Source organism: Struthio camelus, chromosome 3 (genome assembly GCF_040807025.1).
Source record: "Struthio camelus isolate bStrCam1 chromosome 3, bStrCam1.hap1, whole genome shotgun sequence".
Classification (NCBI taxonomy): Eukaryota; Metazoa; Chordata; class Aves; order Struthioniformes; family Struthionidae; genus Struthio; species Struthio camelus.
In genome coordinates this window covers 29036534-29058927 of record NC_090944.1, presented here as the reverse complement: position 1 = coordinate 29058927, position 22394 = coordinate 29036534, and the positions used below count along the sequence as shown (strand labels likewise).

General features: G+C 37.3%; 1 protein-coding gene across 1 annotated transcript in view; it reads left to right on the top strand.

Moving 5' to 3' along the window:
* Positions 1-21750, top strand: part of TPO (thyroid peroxidase) — a 47031-nt gene extending 25281 nt beyond the window's left edge. Inside the window, exons 7-13 of the mRNA XM_068936434.1 lie at positions 3177-3692; positions 11215-11473; positions 11964-12134; positions 13688-13925; positions 17565-17773; positions 18318-18488; positions 21369-21750. Coding sequence (XP_068792535.1) covers positions 3177-3692; positions 11215-11473; positions 11964-12134; positions 13688-13925; positions 17565-17773; positions 18318-18488; positions 21369-21529 — 1725 coding nt within the window. The 3' untranslated portion in view covers positions 21530-21750. The remainder of the gene's footprint in view (positions 1-3176; positions 3693-11214; positions 11474-11963; positions 12135-13687; positions 13926-17564; positions 17774-18317; positions 18489-21368) is intronic.
* Positions 21751-22394: the final 644 nt, after the last annotated feature.

Here is a 22394-nt window from a genome sequence, read left to right as displayed (position 1 = left end):
TCATGGGAGCGCTACTGTCTTTATAAACTATTAACTACGCTGCTGACATTAAGATAGGCACAAACCCATCGTAAGATACAATCCTGAAAAGCTTTCAGTCAAAATAGTTCAGATACAAAAAGGTGGTAAAGAAACAGGCGCAGAAAAGTGAAGTGATTTGCAAAAGATGACGGGTAACATGACAGGTTACTGTCTAAGCTGCAAATGGATCAGGCTGTGTGTGTTCAACAACCACTGAAGTGAACACTCTCCTTTTCCTGCTGTGTTTCAGAGGTGGCAACTCCCTGTCAGATGAGGCCATTGACTCTTCTTCAAATTTCATGTTCACAAATACAGATTTATGTTTTCCTTGCTGATAAACTTTCATAAATTGTAAACTGATTTTTTAAGGCTGCAGCCATAAACCTTTTACAAGGAGGCCATTTCCCACAGAACAAATTCACAATAACAAAGGCTTTTCTTAACTTAAATGGCAGTTTGGACATTTTGGAGCACTGAAGCAATTAGTGCCTCTCATTTTGCTATACATCAGAAAAATTCCACCTTAAGCAGGTTCCACTCTGCATGTGTAATAACAGTTTAAATCAACGTGCCAGGAAAGCTATTGTAGCCAAAGAGGTTTTTGTTGTGATTTTTTTTTCTTCTAGAATTATACAAGGCACAAAAAAAATTGATATGAATAGTCTATTAGTTTTGGAGAAAAATGTTATTCTATACCCTTTGCAGTAGAAAAGAGTCTTCTCCTCAGGTTATTTTTTATGTCATTTGAATAATAATATAGCAAACTTCTCATCTGCACATTCAGCTGCTGGCTGCACACTACTTATCCCACGAAAAGGAAAAGGACTACATTGTGCAGTTCTGCCAGTCCCTTAACGTTCATTACTGCTGTTTTTCTCCACTGGAGCACAAGATGATTGAATTAAAATTGCAAAGGCAGTTAACCAAAAATTGTTCACTATGAACTTCATTCACTGTTGATACGTTTTGTTGTGTTTTTTTCTGTTTAACAACTTCAAGGCAGCATAATCATTTTTTCTCAGTAATACCTGAATTCTTCCAGGCTTTCCTGATAACTAGAAGCAGGCGGCACCCAAGCGAACACAACACTCTTGTCTGTCAGGTTCAAAAGAAGCTGTATTCTTTGTGAGAGAAGAGCTTTTTGCTTACATTACCAGCTGAAGGGAGGAAGAAACCACAGTTACAGCAGGAGAGTTAATAATAAAGACAAACACTGAACAGAAAACCCAAGGCAAAGAAATTACTAATTTCAGCAACCAGGGAAAGTAATAAAAAGCAAAATAAACCACATATTTCTTTCAAAAATTGTTCAAACCTAAGTAGAGACGAAAAATTTATAAAATTGCTTTGCCAAGCAACATTTGAAAAATAAATGAGGGCCTTTCTTAACCTAAATGACTTCTTAGTACCAATCTGTACCACCGTGAGTTCTCAGTAGAAAGAAAATATTATGTGGTATAATGTAAGAGATGATGATGTTATTAAATGATGCTCTTGAATTCCATTCCTAAGTTGTCTGGGTCTTTTTAACCCCAGTTTGATGACTGTTCTATCTTCACAGGCTGATCCCTAAATTGTTAAAAGTATGAAGAAGAAATTGCATCATCTTATATAACATCTGCAGTATTCAGTCTCTCCTGCCAAAGAGATTTCAAAATGAACAGCAAGCATATAGAATACAAAGAAAAAAGATTAGATCAGGTGTCTGTACAAAATAGATTCATTTTCTTCTAGTCCAATGTTTGAGGATTTTTTTTCTGAGATATTTCAGTAGCTTTAGTAAGGGTTACTGTATCTGTTTCATGTTGATCAGTGGATAAGAAAACTCCAGATTTATACTCCCTGAAACTCAGACTCCATGATTTTTATAACATTTTTAATTCAGGTTAAGCTTTTTTAAACTCTTTGAATGGGCACATTTTTTATATCTGATTATTGGTGCACAATGATATATTGGATATATTGTTAGAATTTAGAAATAGTATGATTTTCAGAAAGACAGAGTTCATGAAGTCAAATCAACATCAGACAATGCAGATGACAAGATTTTAATCATTTCAAAACCTGACTACTTATGGTTTAGTGATGAACTCTGCTCTTTGAAGTAGTATTGCTGATCTGAGCTTTCCTCTTGGATATCTTACAATGTGAAGAAAACCTTTCTGCCGCTGCCCTTTCTCTCCCCCTCCAATATCTCTGCTCACCTCCCCACACCTCTTAAGTTGTTCGCATAGTATTTTCAGTCCTGTGGCAAAACATCTAGCTTTCTGGTTTGGATTGTGTTCTCCGCTAAGACTATTACTTATATCCAAGATCCCTTTCCATAGCACCCTCACGCGTGTCCCACAACCTTTACCTATATTTGAGATAGCTGACTAACCTACAGGCTGGTTCAAACTGCATCCATGCTGACTAACAGGCTAGCACACAAATGCTGGATGACCACTTGGCTTCAGTCTCTTGATCGTTTGGGGATCAAACTGATAAAGGACTTTCCGTCTTTCATTTGGAGGTGACTTTAGGCAGTCTTTGTTATTTTATAAAGATTATCAGCATTTAATCCTTGTAAGACAGCTGTCCCTGTAAAATTACGTGGGAGAACATGGGTGACAGACTGGCAGAAAGCAGACAGAGTGAATAATTACATATGCCTTTTTTACCTTAGGAAACTGGGATAAAATTGTATATTGAAATAAAGTTTTTACAAAGTGCTGCTGCAAACAGAAAAACTCTTCATTATATTTTTACGTACATATGTAAGCCTGCTGTTCCAGTTGGTATTCAGGAGAATATAATTTGACCAGATGTTCACATGTCTTCACTGTGATACATTTCATGATGAATGTTAATTGTGAAGCTAGGCTAATTCACATATAGAAATATACAAAAGCGGTTATAGTAACTTGCTTTTATGACAGAGGAAGGGTCTTGTTTTCCTTTTTTCTTATGTCTGTCTTTGCTCAAATATGGTTAAATCACCATTTTACTTAAATCTGAGGGGAAAAGAAAAAAATTTCTGCAAGTTTAAAAAATGTTACTCCAGTGAGTGAGATCTCAACAACTCAAAACTGAAGCGGAGAATGGAAATATTTGAACTTAACCTCCACGACTATGTTTCGTTCACCTCAGAAAACACCTTTCTTTTTATTACACAGGTAACTACCAATGACACAATATCCAACAGGATGGATTGCATGCCCTTTTACCGTTCATCTCCTGCATGTGGCACTGGTGACCATGGTATCCTCTCTGGAAATCTATCAGCGTTAAATCCAAGAGAGCAGATTAATGGCTTGACTTCTTTTCTTGATGCTTCTACCGTCTATGGCAGTACCCCTGCTGTTGAAAACAAGCTAAGGAATTTAACAAGCAAAGAAGGCCTCCTTAAAGTCAACATGAAATATTATGATAACAATCGGGAATACTTGCCTTTTGTAGACCTGATCCCATCACCCTGTGCACAAGAATCCAACACGAGTGAAGGTGAGAGGATTGAATGCTTTATGGCTGGGGACAGTCGATCGAGTGAGGTCACCTCCCTGGCAGCTATGCACACATTGTGGCTGAGAGAGCACAACCGCCTGGCCAGAGCCCTGAAAAGCATCAACAGCCACTGGAGCCCTGAGACAGTGTACCAAGAAGCACGGAAAATTGTTGGTGCCCTACATCAGGTTGGCTGCTTATTTGCTTATCAACATTTTGCAGTGAATATCTTAGAACAGAACCAACCACAAAACTCCAAATATATTTCTGTGAGTGGTTTTGGAGATCCTGTTACCTTTTCTTTACCGTCTATTTCTGGCCTATAAATATGATATGTTAAGAGCCCATTCTGTTCTCAAGTTTCATGAATGCCACTTCCCTGTCCGTAGTTTGTTCAGATCCCAGATCTCAGGGCTCTAATCTTTATGGCAGTTTCTATTCGGCTTCATCTTTCTCCAGATTCCTGTGTCTATCCAGGCTACTGAAGTCTAAAGAGACCTTTTCAGATGCAGTTCTTTGTAGTATTTTTGGTAAAGGAAACAAGTAATGTCTCTACACTTATGTAGAACTCGAGATGTTTACTTTCTCATAGGTATTATATAAACAAATAACTTCCCTGTGTAAAAACGCCTGCAGAATTCTCAATGGCACGTTAATGCACAGACTTCAGAGGCTACTCTTGGTACATGAGAGGGAGAAATCAATATGGAAAAAATAAAGAAGAAAAGAAAGTCCATACGAATGTTTATATTAAACCTGAGAACAGGAAAATCTATTTCTACTCAGCGTTCTTCTAGTTTTTCCTCAAATAGTTAGGCGAGCTTTAACTTCTTTTCTTCACAATTAAAGTTTATATATTCAGCGTGGACAGCTTCTGTTCCTACAGCCCTCCATGTGATCCAAATTATCCCTATCACACCTGAACCCGACTGGAAACCTTCAATGGGATTCCTCTTGTATAATCTCTAGTAAAAAAGAGTGTAGTCTGTTCTTCTGAGAATTTTAGTTCTCTGTGGTATTTCAAATCACACATATCTTAGAATTAATGCAGCACACTAAATCTTTTGTATTAAAGTGTGGTGACGAATTCAAAAAAAGGTAAAAATCTTCATTTAAACATTTGTCAAGATACAGAAGTCCAGGAAGCATGGGTTATACAACTGACTCTCTCTGCGTTCTGAATTTATTAAAAAATATTTGTTTAGTAATTTTCCAGCACTGTGATCTGCTTGCTCATAGTGTTCGAGGCAGCCAGCTCTGGGAGCATGAGGGCCTCCAGTGCTAGCCTGATAGATAGGCAAGAGGATGCTGGGGCTCCCTGTCCTCATGTCCAGCCGGTACAAGGCTGAGCAGTGTCATTCCCCATAGGCATGTACGCGTGCACACACACAGCCACGTAGATCTCGCAGTGCGCTGCGAGAGCACTGCCTTTACCCTCGCCCGCATAAACACACACAGCACTCACACAGCCATGAACCGCACAGGCAGCCTCACCCCGTTTTCCTCTCGGATCAGGATCGAAGCCGGCTAGCGGGATAGGCACGCCGGCACCGCAGGGCTCTCCAGGAGCTCCCCGAGGCAGCAGCTGGCCCCAGAGCCCTGTCCCCTCCCGCTGCCAGCACCCGCGAGCCCCTCCGGCTCTCTCTTTGCTGATCCTCAGATTTCTTACCCTGCTCATTACCTAGCCTGGCTTGACTTTCACCAGTGATCACACACAAGCTCAGAAGCGACTGTGCCCCCGCACAGCTGGTCTTTAGAAACAGAGTTTCAGAAGAACCCAGCATGAGCTGCAGTCGTCAAGCACCGGGCTCAGTCAGACATGCGTAGTGACCGGCAGCCACCCCTCCAGTCTGCATGACGTTCGAGGTACAATTTCTTTCTCTGGCTCATCTCGGTAGGTTTCACACCTGGGCCTGTGGTCAGTCCACACTCTCCATGGGGTCCTCAGGGGGCAACTGGGAGCAGCCCCTTTTCACCGGGTGGGTTGCCAGGGCTCCTGTGCCTCCCCTGGCTCCTCCAGTCCTGCCCGGCGGCTTTGTGCTTGCTGTGATTGCCTTTGCTCACGTAACTGAAGTGATGCAGTCTGCCTGCCAGAATCCATAACCCTAGGTGAGCAACATCAGAATACACTGGAGACTAGAGGACTTTCAGATGCTTTTGGATTCTTAGAAACAGATTTTTTTGGTACTAAATGAAGTCTCTTTTGGAAGAAAAATTGTGGCAGGGGAAGGAATATTTCACTATTATGAAAAAAACTTTTCCTTTCTTCCGATACAATTTTTAGCCAGTAGAATATGCAGCACATAGCCTTTAAGAAACCACCTGCATTCTCTTATGTGTTGTTATTTGCACTTATAGACAAATAATTTCAGAAAATTAACACATTTTATTTAACTCAGTTTACTCAGTCCTTTTAAAAAGTTTAACTTTTTTTTTTTCTTGTCTTTATTTTAACCATGCCGGCTCCTCTGCTGTAAATGGGCTGTTTGCTTTAAAATAATTGTGTTAACAGGTCAGAATGGTTGTTTGCACTTGTTAGAAGAAAAAAATTAAATCCAAAAGTAGTTCTTTATGCATTCAAATATTTCTGATTTCTGTCCAGTAACATCATAGCCTTAAAGAAAATATTTTGTGCAAGGCAATACTCTGCATGAATCTGGGCTACTTATTATCTCTACCGGTATCATACGCTAATGAGATTTGCCTGTGGCTCATTAGAAAGGTGTTTGAATTATATCTAGCTGGTTCAGAGACATTCATTCAAGAGATGTAATTAGAGTATCTCTATTAGTGTAGTATGATAACTAGTACACTAATGACAGCTCTAGTTGAATTTTCCTTAGTTTTCCACTCAAAAATTTTGTTTCAGTGGCTCTACATTTCTAATATTCTCTCTTTTTGGAATGAATGCTTTCAAGTGTAATTTTTGCCTGTAGGTGTATAATTATAGAGAATTGAACAAAAAGCCTTTCCTTCTTTCTAGAATAAAGTGATTGAAAAAATATCTCCCTAGATGATACTTTTCCTTCTAGGTTCTTTTTTGGTGGCAGAAATAGCTCTGCTGACAAACTTTTAATAATAGAAATTTGACAAAGTTACCAAACGCATAACAAGTGTCTGTTAATATCCTGGACAAAACTGATTTTTTATGTGTTGTAGGCATCATAACAACTGTACAATTGTGGGCATATTTCACTGACATATAGTAATTTATCTACATCACAACAGCAGTTAATTCTCTTTGCATTTGATGTGAAATACACATGTTTAACTATAGAAGTATTAACACTGCAATACACTGCAGTAAAAATACACGTTCCAATTCACCCAGCATTTTATGCAAAAAGAAATTTTTCATTGTTATTTACTAACCGAAATGAAACTGATTGCTTGTTTTAGTTATGCCTATTTTGACCTGAGAAACAGGATGAGGAGAATTAGGATTCCCCCTTCTAAGTTATCTAAAATAAAATAATTTACATTTATTTTCCTTTAAACAAAAAAAAATGTAGGCAAAATACGAAAAAAAGAATATCACTCATGGAACTGCTACTATCCTTAACATTGCTATCTTATATGCATGCGATTTTTCAGGATGCAATTGCATCTGTTTGCGCTGTTACTTCCAGAGACCATTTGTTCTGATTTGCTGTTTAGACTGAGAAAGCCAAAGGAGGTGGCACTAGTCAGAGAGTGAAGCAGTTCTGCAGATCAATTTGAATCAAACACTCTTTGGTTTATCATGGTATTTGCTCAGAGAATCATTAGTAAAATAACGCCATTACTGTCAGTTGACACCTATAGCTGACAACTGCACTCAGTTTTCAGGGCATATATAGTTTTTTTCACTTACTTCTACAATTGCTTATGATCTCTGAGCATCTTCCATCCCTCCCTCCCTACGACCAGTGTCTTAGGTGCTGGCTGAAGCTGTGTCTCTTGTAAGGCCAACACCCTTTAACCTAACTAAAATTATTGAATTTAACATTGCTAATTTGTATTAAACTTGTTTATGAAATTGGAGGACTAGATGACCCTTCTCAGAGCTTAAACCCTGTGAAATTATAAAGGTTCAGAGTTATTGACTGGGCTATAAACTGAAGTAAAATGAAGTGTTCATTATTTGTTAAAATTTGAGCTACCAAGCAATCACTCTTTACAAAAATATTTAGAACTTCAATAGCATCTGTAAACCTTTAATATTTATAGAGCACACTGAGGACTTCAAACCAACAGTGCATAACACTTTAATGTATTAAACATCATTGCTTTGTTTAGTGATTTCTATTATTTCTACATTCTTTCCCAAATGCAGGTGATTCATTTAATAGGCTCATCCATAACTCAATGACACTGCTCCCTTGCAGTTAAGTTATCACTGGCCAATGGCCAAGACAAGTTGCACTTTTGAAATAGATTATTCTCATGATAGCTCATGTATTTTTACATTATCTTTTCCAGCTTTACTTTTATCTTGTTTTCCTGTCCCATTCTGCCTCATTTATAGCTACTGTGGAAAATTACTGAGAGAGCATAAAGTCTGCTGAGCCTGATGAGGAAGAAATTAGTGTTTCTGTATCTTTAATACTGTGTACATATAACTTAATTTGGAATAAATTATAACAAGAACAGAAAATTTCACAAAAATAGTCTGAAATTATATGACCTCTTTCAGATTTACTAACGTGTGGCTGACGTGGTGGGGTGCAGCCCGCGCTGGAGACAAACCTGGCCGGGGTGCCTGCAGAAGGAGCTCTGCTGTAGCTCTGCCTGCTGAATGGGAAGGATACTGCCTCTCACATAAATGGCCTGTTTCACCTTGCATGTTAGTATTTTTGCAGGTTAGGGTTCAGTTACCTTTCTGTATGCAGTACAAATATTATTCTGACTATGGTATAAAATGTGTAGGAAGCCTTTTCTGACAGTTTTGGTATCACTCGGATTTTGTCTGGGTACTTACCCAGTGATTGGCTTATTCGATAGGAAATCAGAATTTTGTTTTCTCTGATATGACTGACTGAATTAGTATATTTAAATAGTCTTAATTCCTCTATTATTATCTAGTCACATGTACTATTAAAGTAATTCAAATATTGACCATGTGACATTCATTTACAGGAGAGTGCCCACTTTTCATCACTTTTTACCAATTTATACCTTTCAATCAGTCATTCTCTTCAGAGAGCGGAAACATTAACAATATTGATAAAAATGAATTTCTTCATGAGGATATTAGGGTATATGGAGTTTATGCTATGTGGTACTGAATATTTCCTAAGAGGAACTTGTATATCCATTAATCTCATTAATGTCACAGAGATGTGAGACTGCTTTGCAGGCTCTGATCCAATATGTCCTACTTTCCAGAAATGCCTCACCCTGTTGCAAACATCCAAAAGTTAACTTCTTTCTCAAAATTAGACTCAAAGGAAGTGATAAATGGTAGTGTAGTTCATTGCAATAGCTTAGGATTTCTTTTCTATATAATACTACTATTTTCTGCCTCTGATTTGCTTGAAGCATTTTTAGACAAGAACATTTTTTGCTTCCAGAGATGAAACTCAGTGTTGAAGGAGCACTGTATTGAAACCAAATATTATGCTTATTTATGCCAAATATGAAAGGAAATAAAACTTTCAAATCACTCTCTCAGAGCAAGGAGTGCATGCAAAAGAATTTTAACATAAATAATTTTGATGTTTGTCAGCTGTTTACACCTTCTTTAAAACTTATGTATAGATGTCAGTTATGAGAACTTCTTGCAGTGAGTCTTTCCTTGGCTTTGTACAAGCAAATTCAGGCCTACCAAGTTCAAAAATCTTACCACTTCTACAGAAAAATCAGATGTTACATTGTGATGTGCTCTTGATATGGGTCTGTGTCAGGTTCCAGATATTTTTGGTGGTATTATCTTCTCCTTTATTAACTTAGACAGTATTTTCTATAAATCACCTCTGCTTGATATAACGTCATTTAGCCGTCAGAAGTTTCTACAAAAGTTCTTCCTTTGATCAAATATGCACATCTTCTAGCTCAAGGCAGACATAAGACTCCCTTTGGCCAATTGCCCTTTTAAGTAAGTTTCTTGTCTTAAAACAATGCCCCCCTCCCCCTCTTCCTCCCCAAAGAAATGAGAAATGAAGATCTTGCCTCTGGAGTAAATAGAGAACACGAAATGCCCTTTCCTTGAGGGGAACTGGCCTTTATGAGCTGCTTAGCTTGGGATTTCATTTACAATGAGCAAAAAAAGCTGTAGTCACACCAGGATGTTTGTGTGCAGAGCTGACCTAGTCCTATTTAAAGTCTTTTCTATTCCTCTGTATCCATCTTGCTGTGGTGATGTGAACAAATTGCTTCTTTCCTTTTTCTCTTTTTCCTGGATTTGTGGGCACAGCTGCCTTGTTGATGTTTCCAAGTCACAACAACCCCAAGTTGTGAGTAATAGGGCTTGTGAAGTCAGTATTTCAGCCCTTCGTAGTAATCCACACCCTCTAAACCTAAAATCAGAAAGAACTATTGCCTTGCCAAAACCTTTATGAATGTAACAAAAAGTTAGCTTTTCAAATGGTAGTGCCAGTATTAATTTTCAGCAATTAGATTTTCTTTGTAAGCTGCGTTAAAGGTGGCGTAAAAGGAATTCTAAGCCATTGTCTTTCAAGTATCTTGTTCGCTTCGTGACCTAATCTAGAATAACTGAAAACATAAGGAGGTTGTTACCTCTGTTATCTGAGAAAAGTGAATGATTTCTGCAGGGGCTAGCTTGTCTCTGCATCATGCCTGAAATAATGAAGTAACTTCCTAATAAGGTCATTTTATGCCAACTAGATTATCAGCATGGACTATATCAAGCTCACACTGCATTTGTCTGTATATTTTATTGCACGTTATATTTTATTCCACATTACGATGAATCTATAATACATTTTGTTGCATGCTTCATATTATTCCCATTTTGCTTAACGAGGTTCAGTTCATTCTCTAACCTATGATGCACTTTTGTTTTATTCAGTATGTTGTATAATTTTGCCCTCTTTTGTTTAGTTTTACCTACATCTTTTTCCGTGTGTTACTATCATATTTGAAAAGCAATTGATAGAAGGTATTTATCAGATTTTTCATTTTTTCATTTCTAGGAACCTATAAATTGGCTTGAGCTCTGCATAAAATGTCTACCAAGGGATTCTGGGTACAAGTATTTTAAGGCCAGGTCATTTTTAATATTCAGTAAAGAGGATTTGTGTTTCAAATATGTGGCTGAAAACAGAATCTGTTGATATCAACAACCATTCATGGAAGATTTTATAGTAACTCATGCTTTCATTGCTATTTTAAGGGCATTATAGTTTACGACATCACAATCCAGGTTTTGAATCGCAGAGCAGCTACTGAGAGCTGCGTTTCCTCCTTGGAACGGAGGTGGTGGTGCAGGTAATCTCTGTCCACGATGCTTCAGTCCAGTGCTTAAAGTAGAGGCTCACAGGAGCCTGGTTAGGATACCGTGCTAACCTCTGCCACTGATTCTCTTGGATCATTCACCTCCCAACTGCAAAAGGAAGAACGATACTATTTACCATCTAACATTGCTTTTAATCATGCCATATGCTTGGAGATGGATGAGGGGACACATTTTGCACATTTTGCACATGCGAAGTATTATTATTCACCTACAAAAGTATTGAATGATAAATGTGTCTTTTTCTTTTCTTTCAGATTATTACTTTAAGAGATTACATTCCCAAAATCATTGGTCCAGATGCTTTTAATCAATATATTGGCCTTTATAGAGGTTATGATCCCACAATAAATCCTACAGTTTCTAATATATTTTCAACAGCTGCTTTTCGTTTTGGTCATGCAACAATTCAACCAATAGTGAAGAGATTGAATGCACAGTATTTAGATGATCCAGAACTCCCAAATCTTCATTTGCATGAAGTTTTCTTCAGTCCCTGGAGGCTCGTTAAAGAAGGTATGATTTTATTTAGACGTTTTTTTCCCCTCTAGAGTACTAAAGCATTTTTCAAAGCTATTGATCTTAAACTAGGAAAATTTACTTAATTGCGTTGCTGATTTAGGTTGTTGAACAGGTTCCAGATAATTAATATGAACTGAAACAATTCATTTTTGTTAACTAATTTTCTGAATCAGACAGATGTTGTTTGCTAGGAACAGCTCACTCACCAAATTAAACCAGTGTGGTAGGTAAAAGATTGATAATATATCTCTTTTATGGACAAATATATTGTCAATTTGTAAATTTTCTGACATCTTAAGAAGCAGATGGAGCCTTTTGATGGCATTTTTATGTCTGTTTCAACCTGGAGCAGATTTTTGTGTGTGTTCGAATGTAAAAGCCTGTGGGGCCAACATTTAAAACTTAGAAGTGTACATTTGTTAAGAAAGTTATGAAGATTTGTTTTTATATATGCTGTAAGATTATATTATTTTTGTGTTTAAAGGAGGTTTGGATCCTTTACTAAGAGGTCTTCTAGCACATTCAGCAAAATTACAAGTGCAAGATCAACTGCTAAATGAAGAGTTAACAGAAAAACTGTTTGTGTTATCCAATAATGGCTCACTTGATTTAGCATCATTAAATTTACAGCGTGGCCGTGATCATGGACTCCCAGGTCTACTACTTTTTTTTTATTTTCTTCCAACTAATAGACTCACTGCTTATATTTGGGGAGTAATCGTAGGCTCTTGAATAATAACTTTGGTAATATAACCAGAAAAGTACATTAAATCCCTTTTAAAAAGTAAGAGGCTAATATTTCTACCTTTGATGGCAAGAAAATATTCCCCAACATCTGAAGTTAAAATAATCTCTTAAATCTGGAGTCTGGAAGGACGATATTACTGAGTGGATCTGTCTGCCCAAAGTAGCTACCTTAGGGCTGTTCTTGCCAGAACTAAAAAAAGAAAAGTGGGGGTTTCTGCCCGAAGCAGCTGCTCACCATCAGTGGGAAAGGTCCACTTAGACTAATTAGTTCTACTGATAGTGGAAGGTAGTGAAATGTCTCCAGGAGTGGTGTAGATGGCACTAGTTAGTTGCATACCTCACTTGGAGCGGTTGCATGTCTGTCTTTCCTTATTCTTATTCTATTTCCTTATTCTTACTTCTGTCATCCTGGGTAAGATTGAACTAACAGTCACAGAGGGTTAGGCCATTGCGCCATGGGTTTACAGGGTTAGAGGGAAACTATGCTGGAGCTTCGTCCAATGTGACTGCACCAGCTGTTAAAACATGCAGCTGGTTCCCAATTCTGCTTAGAAACCTTGGGTAAGCATGTCACAGCTCCTGAGAGCAGAGCCAGTGGCACTCAGCATGGCAGGCAGGGCCCCTTTCTTTACTTTTTCCCCATTGCATCCTAACCCCCTGCCCAATCAGGCTCACATCACTTGCCTGCACAGAACAAGGCAGAAAGCTGGCTGCCCTTCTATGCTCTGAGCCCCCTGTCCTGCCTGCAGGGATAGGAGTGATTATCAGAGGGTTTTACATCTCTTAGAGACAACCCTTTCCATTTTCCTCTTAAAGCTGTGCCACTCTGCAGCTAGGAATATAAAGTCATTGGCCACAGACAAAAGAAAAGAAGTCTGACCCTAGCCTGCAATATAAAGCTCTTGAGCTGGGCAAGGTTGGAAACAGAGTTTTGGGCACCAGGATCAGAAATGAAACTTCTATTGGTATGCGGGGGGGGGGTTAATTTCAATGATAGCTAAACATAAAAGAGGTATATTTTCTGGGGAGCTGGACATGTGCCCTTGGGCACCTTCCTTAGTAAAGTGCTTTAAGTTACTAACTTCCTTCATGTTCCTTCTTGCCTGCTCTTCATCTCTTGCTTTCGTGCTCTGGAAACCTCAGATTAAGAGGCAGTGCATGCTCCTGTTTGTATTATCTCAGAAAATTCTATCATAATGGTTTTACTGCTAAAATGAAGGAGAATTGTTTTACACCTTTGCTTATCTTCACGAAAATGATGTAGCATTTGTCTATCCTGAAGTTTCAGATCCTGCTAACATTTCTCCAATCAATTTACTCAATATTAATACGCCTATTTTTAAACGTAACTGTTCATGACTGTGATTAAAGCTGTCAGAATCCAGTATGTGTAAATTTATTAATTTTGAATATCATGTTTATCAGTTGAGTCTAATCTTCCTTTTAACATAATATTTATAGGTTATAATGACTGGCGAGAATTCTGTGGCTTGCCAAAATTGGAAACTGAAACTGACCTAAATACAGTAATAAATAACCAGAAAGTCACTGAAAAAATCATGGAATTGTACCATAATCCTAACAATATTGATGTCTGGCTTGGTGGTCTGGTAGAAGACTTTCCTCCAGGTGCTAGAACTGGTCCCCTGTTTGCATGTATAATTGGAAAGCAAATGAAAGCACTAAGGGATGGTGACCGGTAAGTTTATTCACTTGGTTGAATCATTTACATAATACACAGAAGGAATAGAATTTTATGGATATAAGAGAATATTTTCTAGACTATCAGACAGTATGAAGCAAAAGGAAAGATATACTTTAAGCAAATTGTTCCCTCCCACTTCCCCATTTTTATTTTAACTCCTACAGTTTTACTGGCTGATCTTCCACTTATTCTTCTTTTGTTTCTGTATGATCCTGATTCTAGATGACGTGGAAATTGTTTCTAGGCGACTGAAATGCCCAACTTTGCACCACTGATGGCAATGAAAGCAGCTAATTGCACTAGGGAGTGGGTGGAGGTAGCACTGGGCAGATTTTTGCAACCCAGTCCACTAGGCTCCAGATCCTTACTCAGAAGGACTTGAACTCCACAGCAAATACAGTAAAGTCAGATGCGATAGCTAGAGAGCTGTAACTCTGGCTTCCTAGCAGGATGACAGAAATATCAGGCATGTGGCCTTGGGGGAACCAACAGCTCAGAGGTCTCCCAGAAGGGTCTCGTCAAACACAAGGCAGGATCTCCCGCACCCAGCCCCACACAACTGCCATCAGCAGCTTGTGCCTGTGCCACACTCCACACTGGGAAGACAGGAGAAATGCAGCTTCAGGGCCCAAAACTGTGGAAGATTCAATTTATACCTTGCTTCTACTCCTGGAAGTAATTATAAAACCAACTTTTTTTTTTTTCATTTTACTTGTGGCAGTAATTTACAATGTCATGAGAAAACTAATTATAATAAGCTACTCACAGCAGCCTAGGAGTGGTGTTTTAAGACTTTTATCTCCACCTACATTGAAGTTCCTTTCTTGTCACTGCTTTGGAAAGAAATCATTATGTAAAGAAGCATCTGAGGCAGAGTTTAAATCAGAACGTTAAAAAAAAATCTTAATTAATTAGCAAACTGAAAAAAGTGATGTTAATCACAAAGGTGGCACCTTAATAGCACAAATCATATAGACAATGAACACTCTTCTCAGCTGCATTTTAAACACTGTCAAAAGTCTTCTGCAGTATCTTATGATACTGCTAGCATTAAATTTAAGCTTACTTTAGCATGTTAACTTGAAATTCAATGAAAATAGTTCTAATAATAAAATAATCCCCAAATCTATGCCATAAAGCTCGTGTTAGCTAACTTAAGTTTGAAACGGTATTCTTCTCCGGTAACGGCTATCGAAAGGATTTATTTAAAAAAGGTTACATCAGTATGTAACCATATGTTATAGTTGCCACACAGTAAGACTAAGAATGGAAAGGTCTAACATTTTTAATGCAGTTGCTTGTTAAATATTTTATTGGATATTAGTAATATCTGCACTAGTAACCTAACAGATATATTGACAAGCTAGTATGCAGGAATTTCAAAAAATCTCTTCTAAGGTGTTGATTTAAGCTCATAAATCACAAGTAAGCAGAATTTTTAGCTAACTGAACTCCATCCTGATAGCCATGAAATCGTTTGTCAGCAATCTGACAAACAATGAATGAATTAGTTTTTCCAGTGCACCAAACCCAGGCCCCTTCTTAACTTCAGCCAAATCATCTGAAACAAATTGTTTCTGTTCCATTAGCCTTTCTTTTCTTTTTCTGTCTCTTTTCCTTTTCTGAGTCTTCATTTTATCTCAGGATTTGCAATATGTGGGAAAAAAATTCTGAAGCTGACCTTGTCATTCCCTGCATAGAGATTGTGCAAGGGGTTGTATCTCCATTTTTTTTTTTTCTTTTCTACCCTAACCCTGTAAAATTCATCTGTTAAATTTTGGTGACCTGACACAGATCTGTTGCAGCAACCCTTATTAGAGCAACCACTGAGCTTCTGTGTAGGATTAAAAAATAAAGATCTATTTAAGTCTTCTCAGTCTTGTAGGTAAAACTGAATTTTGTGATGAAAGTAGAATATGTTTTAGAGTAGACAAAAGTGGAAATGAAGGGTCTAGCAGAGCTGAGTGAAGAGCAGTCTGGAGCATTTAGGTTAAGGGAAGAACCTAGGAACCAGTAGTGCCATGTCAGGATGCTCTGAGAAGTTTGGTGGCATTGTGGGTAGGCAAGAGTATGAGGAAGACATCTTTTCTTTCTCTCTCCAGCCCATGTCTCACGTGGGCTTCTTGTCTCAATGTTCCTGAGACATGGGACATTCACCCTGTCCCTGTAGAGTTTCTCCTCCCCAAAGTAGGTAAAGTGGGACATTTTCCTTCCAGAAGTGTCCTGCTGTAAGTAATTATTTGCCTACACCTAAAGCCAATTCTTCAAAATTCAGCATGCACTTAGCTTGATAGACATGAGGTGAGTTTTATGACTGAGTGGCTTTGGGCTGCTAAGTACCCTTTTGTTGGCTGAGGAATCTGACTTATCCTGACAAGACCACCAGACCTCATCAGCAGCCACTATGTTCTCCAGAACACAAACAAGATTATCAGACTGGTTTCAAGGTGCATGTAATAAAGTGACAACTCACATGCAGGCTTTGCACAGGATCCACACTCCCTGTTGCTGTTCCCTTACTATCACAGGGACATCAATGTGAAATCCACACACCTTTCCAGAAACCTTCTGTCTTGTTCTCCTCACTGTTTTTGAAATTATGCCTGCCCTAGTCCTGCATTAAACCTGAGATTAACTGTTATGGTGTGGTCATGTCCATACTGCAAATGGGAACAGCCTAGGTCAAGTTACCCCCCCAAATCCTGTCTAGCATTTGGGAAAATACTAATTGGCCTGAGTACTGCGGGGAAATATTTTAAAAATTTAGCAGTGCTTACCACTGTTTAATTTACTAATGCAGATGTGCTGCAAAACTCCTCAAAAATACTCTTTTGCCATTCATGACGTAACTGTAGAATTGACCTAAATACAGTCATTTACATGATCTTTACTGGAACAGTTTTCTCATTGTTACAAAAGTTATAGTATTCTATTTATCTTTTCTTTTTTCTTTCAAGTGTTTCTTCTCCCTTTTTCACTAAGCCCTTTTATATTCACATATGTATGTGAATGTACATGTATGTACATATATATATTTAATATAATATATAATAAATAGACTTTTGTAACAGAAGTGTGGTTCTTCTGTGAGGGGCTCCATATTAAACAAAGACGCATTCAACAATTTATGCTTTTATAGCAATAACCTGTAACGGCAAATAGAAGTCAAAAGCTACAATATGAGGAAATCTATTGTCACCATTTCTCCAGTAACTTATACCTAAACCAGTTTGGATTGTGAATACAAATACACACTGAATTCTGGTGTGAAAAAAATATGCTTCCAATGCAAACAATTTACTTCCAAGTTTTCTCTCAGGTTTGTAACTGTTTTGTGGCTATGTCTAAGAAATGAAAAGCAGTTCTGTATGTGTGAATAATGAATAATTTTTGACTAACTGACGTTAACACTCCATCAGAGATGACCAGCATCTCAGATTCACACTAGCCCTTTTGTGAATTCTGAGTTGGGCATGTAAATCTGCAGCACATGGAGTGATATTTGTTATTATTGTATCCATTGCATTTTGGTGAAATTCTTAGTTTTGTTCTTAAGAATAGGGTACTTTGAAAATAAGAAGAATCAGCTCTTTGAATTGAATCTTTTCAAAATATTTCTATCAATCTTTCTAGATTTTGGTGGGAAAATGATAATGTTTTCACAGAAGCTCAAAAGCATGAACTCAGAAAACATTCTTTGTCCCGCGTGATTTGTGAAAACACGGGGATTTCTGAAGTGCCAGTAGATGCCTTTCAACTTGGAAAGTTTCCAGAAGATTTTAAGCATTGTGACAATGTACCTGGGATGAATTTAGAAGCTTGGCAAGAAATCTATCAGGAAGGTAATCTAGTAATTACCAATCTTTTCTGACAGAAAGGAGAGTATTAGCAGTTAGGGCACTGACCTTGGTTAAGGTAGGTCTTGAGTTCCTGGTCTGCCACAGACCTTTAGCATCCCTGCGACTTAGAAATGGGATCTAGGTCTTTCTCTCCTTTCACGCTTTCCTGCTGTGTAAAAAGGAAAAAAAGAAAAAAAAAAGCATTTTCCAGCTCATTCTAATAATAGATGAATGGATTGTGAGATACCCAGACATTATGGTAATGGGAGAGGAGTTCTTAGACAGAAAATATTAACTAAGAACTATATGGAACATACTATTAGAAATTAATGCTATTTTTACAAGGATTATTGTATAGTCAAACCCGAGATATTCTATATAAATCCTTGTCCAGAAACAAATAATTAAATTCCTGATAATCTTCAAGCATGTGAGTAGTTTCACTGAAGTTAATTTTGTGGCGGTAATGGAAAAAACTTCCATTTTAGATTAAGGTGGTTATTTTTAAAGACTCATAATATCATAATATGATTTTTTTTATTTATAGAGAAAACATGTGGAACACCAAAGAGTGTAGAAAATGGTGATTTTGTATACTGTTCAGAATTTGGAAAATCTACAGTGTTTTATTCATGTCAATATGGGTTTCAGTTACAAGGAGAAGAGCAATTAACCTGCACAAGTAAAGGATGGGACTTTCAAGCTCCTGTTTGTATAGGTATCTATATATTTTTTTTTTCATTTCTGATTTTCCTAATCGCTAGAGCCTAGCACAGTTCACCAAAAGTGCACTCCCTCCTATATTCTCTTAAAATGTTTAAGTGTCCCTTTTCTTTGTCATGCATATAAATGAAAGTTGTTCATTAGGTAAAGGATAGCTAACCTTCTGCCGTATATAGATATGATGCCATGATGATATGAAACTTTCCTTGCTTCAGACTTGCTATCTCAATCACTACTCATTCAGATTCAGCAAGCAGGATGAAAGGAAGATCTCATTAGAAATTAAATAATTATGCAAAAATGACCCAATTAACAGCCAGTAGAAAAAACATGCGAGTCAGAATTATACATTGCTTCTTCCTACATTCCACATCACTGCAGAACAGATGGTCATTAAAGCCATTTTCCTAGCACTGTTTTAATGGATGCTCTAGATACAAAATGAGCTCAGCCTCAATACTTCATGTATCAAACTAATAAGGTAAGCAAAAAATATGAAGAAAAAATAATGAATTTAAGTGATATTAAGCAAATTATTTATGACTTTGATTCCAGCTCCCCTTGACCCCCAAAATAGCTGTGAAAAGATTTGCCAGAAGTGAGTTAGTTCTGCAGGTACAAAAGCAGAGCAAGTGAAAAAAAAGTAAAGGAATATTTTGTTTCAACACTTTGATGCACATTTTCAGAGGGATGATTTTGTGTTATTTTAATTACTCTATCAAGTTTTCTCTTCTTTTTCTCCCTGTTTTGCTACTGAAAGTAAGAGAATAAGGAGAAAGAGAATGTGGCAAATATTTCCTCACTAGACCTTTACTGTTCATAGCGACGAAGGATGAACTCTCTCCCTGTTCATATTTCAAGTGCGTGTGGGTATAATGGTGTGTATATATATATATACATATGCTCAGACTGCTCAGCTTTATAAGAACATGAGAGAAAATGAAACCTGAAAAGGCCATATTTAGGAATATATTATAGATGGTGGAAAATTAGTCTGAATGCAAGTGCTGCAGCTGATGTTCAATAAAGTCTACTTATCAGTATTTCTGTGACAGCACAATAGAAAGCTATTCATTCTAATTGTATACCTGCTATAGAAAAAGTCAAATGAAATTTGCAGCCCCTTCCTTTATTCAAATCCTATTTATCCATTGAATTCCACCCACATAAATACCATATAAAGAAATAAAGCTGTTAAATGAATTATAATAAAATCTTTTCAATAGATTAATGTTCTGGCAGCAAACTGAATAAATAAGTTATATGAATGAATCATTCCTTGTCCTAGTTTCTTTTAATACGTTCAGTAATGTAAACAAAAGACTATATATCTGCTATAGGAAACAAGCTGATGCATATATTAAATAAGCAATGCTTTTATTAAAAGAAAACCATCAAAACCCACTTATGCAGATGCTACTTGAGTTTTACAGTAGAAAGCACTTTGTTCCATGCATGTCTGTGCAATGTGTTCCCATTCTTTTAAGTGTTCAGCAAATCAGGAATAAGTCAAGCAATATAATCAGGAGGATAGAGCTTAGCGTTTCTGCAGATGGTTTCAAAATTACATGCTGCTCTGGAAAAGACAGAGTGGCCTGCTGGCAAAATCATAGGAATTTGAGAGCTGTTAATTCCTACTTTCTAACTTTGGCTTTGACAGAAATCATTTGTATTGATTCAGGAAGTCATTTATTTCTAGATTGTGCTACCTTCCTTTATATTAAGTGTTGTCTTATGCTTCTTAGATAACCCTGTTTACTTTGCTTGAATAAAGCACTGCTCCCTTTGAGCAGTGGGGCAGGCTGGTAGGATCTGACATACACTATTTGGTGATGGTAAAGTCAGTTAGTTTCTAACTAACTGGAACTGGAACTAACTAACAGTTTCTAACACTGGAAGCTACTCACATTGAAGAGGTAAATCAAACATTGTGGTAGGGGTGGAAAGGAAAGGAACGTAACCCAATAGGGAAGACTGAAGGTTCAGCTGGTGCCCTCCAAGATCAGAGGTCTGAGACACTGGCAAGTATGATATAGGACCTATCTGTAATGGTAGGAGAACACATGCTGCATCTGAAATAGCACTAAACCTCTATGTTTAGACAATGGAATCAAGCCCTGTAAGTTGACACAGAAAAAATAAAGATGCAGAAATTTGAAAAAAATCTGTATTTCTTCCCTCATTGAGAACTTCCTCTCTTGCACTCCACGCTGACTTCTATTTCTTTACATAATAAGAATGTGAGAATGAAAGGTCTGGAATGGCCTCAGAGACAATATGTTTCTGTACATCTCCACATGGGTAATTGTTTATCTGCTCATCATTCTGTCAGGATATTGTCACTTCACAGAATTTAAATGTCTTCTAGAAACAACCATTTTCACAATGATATCACAGGATATTGTTATAAGATTTGTTCCCAAAGTTAACCTAAATCTTTGAATCTCAAAATCGTGCCTAAAACTGTATCAAACTGCGTCAGTTTTATTATTTTCGTTATCTGTATAGAGAAGAGTATGAAGAAAGTTCATAGAGGGATTAGGAGTCTTGGCATATAGACATGTACAAGAAGAGTTCACAAAGCTTATGGTTTACATTTAAGAAAATTCAGTCAATTACCATTTTCAGCTTTTGCCAAATTACTAAAATATTACTTTCTTTGTTTATCATTTTCAGCTATAAATAAATAAATTCATTTTGTGCTTTAAACATGAACAACAAAAAGGAGTTTTGGCAGTATCAATAGGTAATTCACTAAAAGTGTACAATATAGTTCACTTAAAAATACTTGTAGAAGGTGTGTATAAGAATGTAGTAATCCTCCTGTAATTTACAATTTGTAACAATTATTGATTGGTGTGTATTCATTTTGCAGACATCAATGAATGTGAAAATGAAATTAGTCCGCCATGCTCTCCTCCTGCTAAATGCATTAACACTAAAGGCAGCTACAAATGTCTCTGTACTGATCCTTATAAGCTGGCAGACGATGGAAGAACATGCATTGGTAATGCTCATGAACCTACCGTCCATTAAAACATTCTGCATTCTGTTTCACAATGCTGCACAAATCATAAAAATGAGATTTATGGAAGAGCTGTTAACGTATTTTTAAAATCTTTACACAATCATAGGCATGAAAATGCAGTCAGATTCTGTCAAAGTAAATGGAGGCATTGCATAAGTTATACAGGCACAGAAATAAGCTTTTCACTTTCCATTCCTACTTTATATAAACCACTAAATATTCCCTATTATATTCCCTACAAATTTCCTGACAGTGAGTATGAAGAGAGGATCAAATCTGACTAAGTCCTCCTAGTTAGTATCTAAACTCAGCTTCTGCATCCTAACTAAACTCCACCTATACAACTTATTATGATTACATTCCAAAAATTGTTGTCCCTGTTACGATAAGCATAAATTATGCACTTTCTTGTTTGTCTGCATCCCTGGAAGCTGTACTGAGTCTTAAAGTTTGACTGGGGACTTAGAGTGTAGTTGCCCACTGATGCTGAGCAGTACCTGTTCTGGGGAAATAGGGTCTTGAGCTGTCAGAAGCTCCTTCAAAACCTGCAGTTCAAATTCAAGTGGCTGAATACCTACTTTGCCAAAGTCTTCAAGAAAAGTGTAAAAAGTTTAGAGTGTTCATGACTTGCATATTCAGTGCTGTATGACACACAATTATAAATAAAGTCTGAATCTCACTGATGACACATTTTTTGTTTCTTATTTCAGTGAATATCTTGGTTATGAAACGTGGAAATCAGCTGCCCCTTGTTGTTATTTGCATAAAGAAAACACAAGATGATAATTCCCCAGGGAAAAAAAATCTTCTTACAAACAAACAAAATTCTTCAGTGATAATCTGTACATCCAGTTAACTTTCTTTTTATGGCTT